This window comes from Octopus bimaculoides, chromosome 5 (genome assembly GCF_001194135.2).
Source record: "Octopus bimaculoides isolate UCB-OBI-ISO-001 chromosome 5, ASM119413v2, whole genome shotgun sequence".
NCBI classification, from domain to species: domain Eukaryota; kingdom Metazoa; phylum Mollusca; class Cephalopoda; order Octopoda; family Octopodidae; genus Octopus; species Octopus bimaculoides.
Window position 1 is genome coordinate 60870171 of NC_068985.1, and position 7716 is coordinate 60877886.

At 34.5% G+C, this 7716-nt stretch overlaps 1 protein-coding gene across 6 annotated transcripts in view; it reads right to left on the minus strand.

Moving 5' to 3' along the window:
* Positions 1 to 7716, minus strand: part of LOC106869304 (pleckstrin homology-like domain family B member 1) — a 462567-nt gene that overhangs the window by 95280 nt on the left and 359571 nt on the right. For all 6 annotated transcript variants that reach the window (XM_052967731.1, XM_052967733.1, XM_052967734.1 and 3 more), the window contains one exon: positions 1278 to 1388. In XM_052967731.1, coding sequence (XP_052823691.1) covers positions 1278 to 1388 — 111 coding nt within the window. The remainder of the gene's footprint in view (positions 1 to 1277; positions 1389 to 7716) is intronic.

Below are 7716 nucleotides of genomic sequence, written 5' to 3' on the forward strand. Positions count from 1 at the left end.
AAAATAAATTTTAATTCATAATTTTCTCAGAGATATTTTACATGTTTCGGTTCTTGAAAAAACGAACCTTATCAAAAATACATATTTTTAAAAAAAATGTAATTAAAAGAAAAGTTCATAATTGTTTTTTACTGGTGTCAACATAGTCCACGTGGGAGCGTTTTTTGTGTGGGGACATAATGGCTGTCTAGTGCGTTGACTTGAATCGTTGGTTGTAGTAGTAGTAGTGACCGTGTTGGTGATAGTAAACGGGAGTGACCTCTGTCCATTGCCAGTGCCACCGGACTGGCTCCCGTGCAGGTGGCACGTAAAAAACACCTCTTTGAGTGTGGCCGTTGCCAGTACTGTGAGACTGGCCCTCGTGCCGGTGGCACATAAAAGCACCCACTACACTCTCGGAGTGGTTGGCATCAGAAAGGGCATCCAGCTGTAGAAACTCTGCCAGATCAGATTGGAGCCTAGTGCAGCCATCTGGTTCACCAGTGCTCACTCAAATCGTCCAACCCATGCTATCATGGAAAGTGGACGTTAAATGATGATGATGATGTGGATATATATATATATAAGCAATAATACAGAAAAGAGTGGAATGATAGAGTGAAGGAGTAAGTAAGAAAGAGAAACTGGAGAGGCAGAGAAAGAAAGATGAAAAAAAAACTGTGAATAGAAAAGTAGAGCTAGACTAATGTGACTTTAAAGTAACAAATAAAATGATCAGGTACACAAAACAAGTTTTTTTCTGTAGTGTTCTGAAGATGACAGTGAGACTGTTAAACATTCAACACATGTTGTATTTCATAAGTCATCAGCTACTTTGGTAAAATGTGAGACATTCATATTACATTTGTCTCTGATAGTTTAGATTTACTTTTAGACTTAGAATCATCAAAATGTATTGCAATTTCAATGTGTTCATATTAAAATCATGAAATATGAATATCCCAAATTACAAGTGCTAAAATTTTGGAAACATAAATATTACATGTCTGAGACTTAAAAATGCAAAATAAAGAATGTAAGAATAAATTTATCCCATTTTGTTCTAAAAGAAATAATTAAAAAATTTTTCTCATTTCATTGAGGATATATAAGTAAAATATTTTATAAAACAAAATTAAAAAACAAACAAAACATGTTTGAAACTAAGTCAAAGAAAAATTATAATAAAAAATAATTTAACATAATTTAAACTAGATTCCTAAGAAATATGATACAGAAAAAATTATCTTCATTAATCATATTATTATAATTCTTAATGATGCATTTAGAACACTAACCTTTCTGAATTCTTCTACCAATGACTGTCTGCTTTTCTCAAGAGATTCAACATTCACTTTCACTTCTTGTATCATTTCTCGTTGTTGGCAATCAATCTGGTGAAGACGGTGCTACAGAGAACAATAAAACAATAGTAAGAACACAATTACTAGAATGTTGTAAAAAAAATATATACGTATATGATTATCATTTTAACAATTATTGTTCTAGGCTTGCTTGGCTCAAAAGAAAATATGTTGGGGCAGAGTTGTCCACAGGTAGGTGCCTTTTCTATCACCAATCCCCACTTATTTTCAAGTGGGGTGATAATCTCTCACTCCTTCAAACAACAAACAACTCTGACACATTTTATGCAGAAAGTTAGAGAAAAAAATCACTCTACGAATGAGCCCAAAACTATGTGGGTGAGGAGTGATCAACTGCTAGTCAGTAAAGCTTTTTTTATTCTCTCTCTTTATTTTCTCATGTTCCTTTCTGTTGAAAAGCGTAAACTTGAAGCATAAAAGACTATATCACCTTCCTGAGCATTAAACTAATACACATGTTTGTTGTTTATACACCTGTCTTTGTCTTTTATTTTTTTTGTAAATTCCAACTATATATATATATATATAGACATACATATATACATACATACACATTCATATAAATACAAATACACACACACACATACATATATATATATATATATATATATATATATACATATATAATACATGTATGTATCTGGTATCATGTAAATGGCACCCATTCTGGAAAAGCACTGATTACACTCTCAGAGTGGTTGGCATTAGGAAGGGCATCCAGCCAGAGAAACCATGCCGAATCAGACTGGAACCTGGTGCAGCCTTCAGGCTTACCACTTCCAGTCAAACCATCGAACCCATGTCAGCATGGAAAGCGGACGTTAAATGATGATAATGATATATATACATACATACATACATACATACACATACATATATATATCCATATTTATATATATATATATATATATATATATATATATATATATATATATATATATATATATACAAACATACAAATATACATACTCTTCCATCTCTCTGGTAGACTTGCAAGGCCCCTCTTCCAAAATTCACTTGTCTGATGAAAGATACTTCTCCAGTACTATTCTGACCTTCTCTACAGAATTCATATTTTTTCCGTCCTAGCTGCTCCAGCCTCAATGTATGTGGCCAAGCATTATCCTGATGGAAGAATACCTTTCGTCTTGAAACCGATGGTCATTTTCCTTTTAGCTCTAACTTAAGCCATTCAAGCTGCTCACAGTAGATCTCCTCTGTTGTCATTTGGTTTGGGTTTAAAAGTTCAAAGTGGACCAAACCTTTCATATCCCAACAAGCAGATAACACCTTACATGGGAAAAGACCATCTTTAGCCTGGGGTGCCAGTGTTTCTCCTTTCCCTATCTACTGTCTTCAGCACTTGACATTTTTATAGAAAATCCATTTCTCTTCACCAATCACCATTCGGTCCAAAAAAGCTTCATTTGTGAGGTGTGCCAGTAAAGAAGAGCACACATTCACTCTCTGCATATAATTAGACTCAGAACACTTGTGGGCCTGGCACTGACCATGTTCGGATGGTGCTTTTTACGTGCCACCAGCACGGGAGCCAACTAAGTGGATCTGGCATCGACCACATTCAGATGGTGGTATTTATGTGCCACCGGCATGGATGCCAGTCAGGGGACATTGGCATCAACCACGTTCCAATGATGCTTTTTACGTGCCACCGGAATGGGAGTCAGTCAGGGGGCCCTGGCTATAGCTGTGATTTTGGTTTTACTTGACTCAACAGGTCTTCTCAAGCATATCATATTAACTGACACATCAAGGGTACTCTTAAATGGGCCAGGCATGCAACACTGGCATTGGCCATGGCTGCAATCTCACTTTGGTTGCTGGGTCTTCTCAATCACAGAATATCTCCAAAGGTCTTGGTCTCCTGTCATTGTGTCTGTGAAGCCCAACATTCAAAGGTCTTGCTTTACTATCTCATCCCATGTCTTCCTGGGTCTACCTCTTCCACAGGTTCCTTCCAGTTAGGGAGTGGCACTTCCTCACACAGCTGTCCTCATGCATATGTAACACATGACCATACAAGTGCAGTCATTTCTCTTGCACACTGCATTTGATGTTTCTTATGCCCAACTTTTCTCTCAGGGCACTTACATTTTGTCGAGTATAGACACTGACATTAGATATCCAGCGGATTATACTAGCTTCATTTCTTTCAAGCCTATACATGTTCTCAGCAGTCGTGGCCTATGTTTCACTGCCGTGTAGCATGGTAGTTCATATACATGCATCATACAGTCTACCTTTCATCCTGAACAAGAGGCCCTTATTTGCCAGCAGAGGTAGGAGCTCCCTGAACTTTGCTCAGGCTATTCTTATTCTAGCCGCTACACTCTCAGAGAAAACAACCCGACTACAAACTTGGTCGTCTAGGTAGTGGAAGCTATTAAATACTTCTAGCTTTTCCCCCTGGCATGTGATGAAATCTGTTTTCTGTACATCTTCAGTATTTACTGTTCCTGTGCATCTGAAACACATAAAAACTATCTTCCTAGTTAACCTTCCTTTGATATTGCTGCACCTTTTGTGTGTCAATAGCTTACACTGTGTGGAGTTTCTACCTATGCCTTCCCTACAGATCGAGCATGGCTATCTACCTGAAGGGGTTTGTGATTTGTCAGCCTTCCTACTTACTAAGACTTTAGTTTTTGCTAGGTTAACCCTAAGGCTCTTCAATTCTAGACCTTGCTTCTACACCCTAAACTTCGCCTCTAGTTCTGGCAGTGACTCAGCTAGCTATAAGTGCAAGGTCATCAGCATAGAGGAGCTCCCAGGGGCAACCTGTCTTGAATTCCTGTTATTGCCTGGAGGACTATAATGAATAAGAGGGGGCTGAGGACTGACCCTTGGTGAATCCCTACATGATAGCAATTTAAGCAAAACTGACAAAGTTTTATAATCCCTCATTTCTACATTTTGCACTGAATTTGTTCATTAGCTTTCGTCTTTTTTAAAAATATTCTTCTGACTATAAATAGAAAATACTTTGTTATCTGATAATGCAAACTTTAAAGAAATTCAATTATTTCTTTAAAATTTTTCTTTTACTATTTTTATCCTATTTTTGAATTATATATATTATATATTATATATATTCTACATGAGTTTAATTTTAACACAGTGTCTGTGACTGAAACTTTTTGGATAATAAGTCTTGTTAAGAAAATAAAATTAAAAAATAATATAATATAAAAGCACAAGAGTAGCAGTCTGGCGAGAAGCTTGCTTCCAAACCACATGGTTCCAAGTTCAGTCTCACTGCATGGCACTTTGAATAAGTGTCTTCTACTATAGCCTTGGGCTGACCAAAGCCTTGTGAGTGGATTTGGCAGACAGAAACTGAAAGAAGCCTGTATACATTTATGTGTGTGTATGTCTTTGTATCTGTGTTTGTCGCCCACCATCACTTGACAACCAGTGTTGGTATGTTTATGTTCCTTAGCGATTCAGCAAAAGAGACAGATAGAATAAGTACTAGTCTTAAAAAATAAATCCTGGGGTCAATTTGTCTGACTAAAACCCTTCAAGGCAGTGCCCCAGCATGGCTGCAGTCAAATGACAGAAACAATGGCAGAGGGTAAGTCAGTAACGGTTGTTACACGCTTAGTGGTTAAAATATGAGTGATGAATTGTTAGGAAAATGGTTAGTGGTAAGAGAGTGTGATGGATGTTGATAGATAAGGGAACTGGGAGAGAAAGAATGATGTTTGACAAAACTGGAAAGTAGATAAAAGGGGTTTATATCAGATACAAACACAGATGATACCAGCTCTTATTACTCAAGCATTGTAATGTGTAAGAGGAAGAGTGTCAGAGTGACAAAGATGGTGGTAGAGATGGATTGAGTATAGAAAGATCTGTTTTACTTCATTACATTGACAAGAGCTTAATAACATGAAAAGATAAATATAAGGGTCTCAATAGATGTGTCTGCTTTACAGTTCAAAAATTGTAATAAGGCATTATTGGGTGAAGGAATGGTTCAATATTGGTATGACGTAAAAGTAATGGAAAACCTTTACCTGATCATGATGATGATGATGGCAACAATGATGATAATAGATGATGATGAGGTGGAAGGGGAATTTTTTAAATGATTTTCATCAATTTTTATGCCAAGTGAAGAATCCACTTCTACAAAAACTGTACAAATTGGATGAATTAAATTACCAAACTCTAAAGTATTGCTCAATTAATTAACTTAAAAAAGTAATAAATAAAACAATGTTATAAAATAGAAAATCAATAAATTAATTTGCAATGGTTGCTGCTGCTGCTGCTGTTGTTGCTGTTAGATAGAGCAGATGTAAATGTAAATGTGCAGGAAGTATGTCTTTATATTTACACTGAATCAAAAAGTCTCTCTCTCTCTCTCACACACATCACAGACTTCCAGATGGTCTCTGGAGAATTGATATTTCTGGCAGAAAAAAAATAATTGGGAATTTTTATTTATATATTTATTTTCAGCTATTTCCTGTCTTTCCAGAATTTTATGGCTTACATGTAGCTGAAGAGCTAAAGAGAAGGTAGGGAATCATTTAACCTGCCACAAATAATGGCCTAATCTCACCTAAATCACACTCTCCTGTCTTAAAAACAGAAGAGCACATTGGATAATGTCTTCCAAAATACAGTGTAGACAAATTACTAAATAAAATATAATGCAGGATGGTAATGGCTATAATGACTTTTATCATACTTCTGCTTCAACATGGCCACCAGCGTGCTTATCAATGTAAACATTGGCAGAAACATACCTTTAGTTCATATAAGTGATATCTACCATTATACATAATTTAAACAGTGATTTTCTTCTTACATTTCATTTCCACTACATATATCTTTTTCCAAGACTTTAGGGTTTTATTTAATTCACATATCTTATCTATAAAAGGCAGATTTTCTCTCTGTGTGTGTATGTTTGAAATTCATACATTTACACAATTCCAAATTTCTTGGATTAAAGAATTGCAATTAATATTCTAAATACAATTTGTTATGTCACTGCTAAATGGATGCCCAGAAGACCACCAGCATGGAGAAGAAGAGTCAGGAAACTTAAGGATCCTGCAAATGGACAGAGATTTTGAGACTAATTACTCGAAGCTTTTGACGAAGTAGAGGGGGATATTATAACATTACATGATGTGGAAGATAACTGGAGGTTTCTATGGGACAAACTGTTGAGGACTACTAACCAGATCTGTGGATGGTTATTTTTAACTCTGTAGGGGAAAAAATAAGGAGGTCTATAGCAAGATGGAAGAAAAAAAGAAAATGGTATCGTCAAGTGCTAAGACGACTCTAAATAGTGTACTTTAATTAGGTTCGAGAATCTAAATACATAACTAGGAACATTCAGAAAGAGAAGGAGACAATGTTTAAGGAAAGAATCAAAAAATATTTATTTAACACTAGGAAAGTTTAAGAAGAGAGTGGAAGAAAGAAAGAAGAAAAGGAATGGCGTTGCTAAGTACAAAAAAGAATCGAAGTAATAAACATTAAGTATGTTCGATCAGGTAGTAAATATTAGCAAGGAATGTGTAGGTTATATATGAAAGCAAGAGAGACTGAAAGAAAAGTGATTGAAGATTCAAATAAAAAGACTTAAAATATTTAACTTCAGAAAATTTTCAATAAGATACTGACTTAGAATATGTGCAAGTTACAATAAATTCGTCTTACCTTATATTCTTGTCAGAGAAAACGAAAACAAACATACTTAAAGATTGCTTAACGGAAGATAATTTTGACGATTATTATTTTAGTTCAAGTCTATGGACACGTGTTTGAGTTTCGCTTTAGCAATATAATTGATTAAGGAGAAACAAACATGTAAAAAGTCATTTAAAGAATATCTTCATGTCCTGGACAACTTTCATGGATATTTTACGCAGATGGATCAATTTTTGTTTCAACACTAGTTTTCGGCATGTTGTACAGGGGATATCTCGAGAGTCAAAAAACCCATGTATTCTTCTTATACCGCCATATAATATATACATACATACATATATATATATATATATGCATACATCCATATATATATATATATATATATATACATACATACATATATATGTACATAAATTTACATACATATTATATATATATATATACATATGTATATACATACATATACATATATACACATATATATACATGCATATATATATATACATACATATATATATACATACATATACATATATACACATATATATACATGCATACACATATATATACATGCATATATATATATATATATATATATATATATATATACACACATATATATATACACATATATATGCATATATATTATATATAT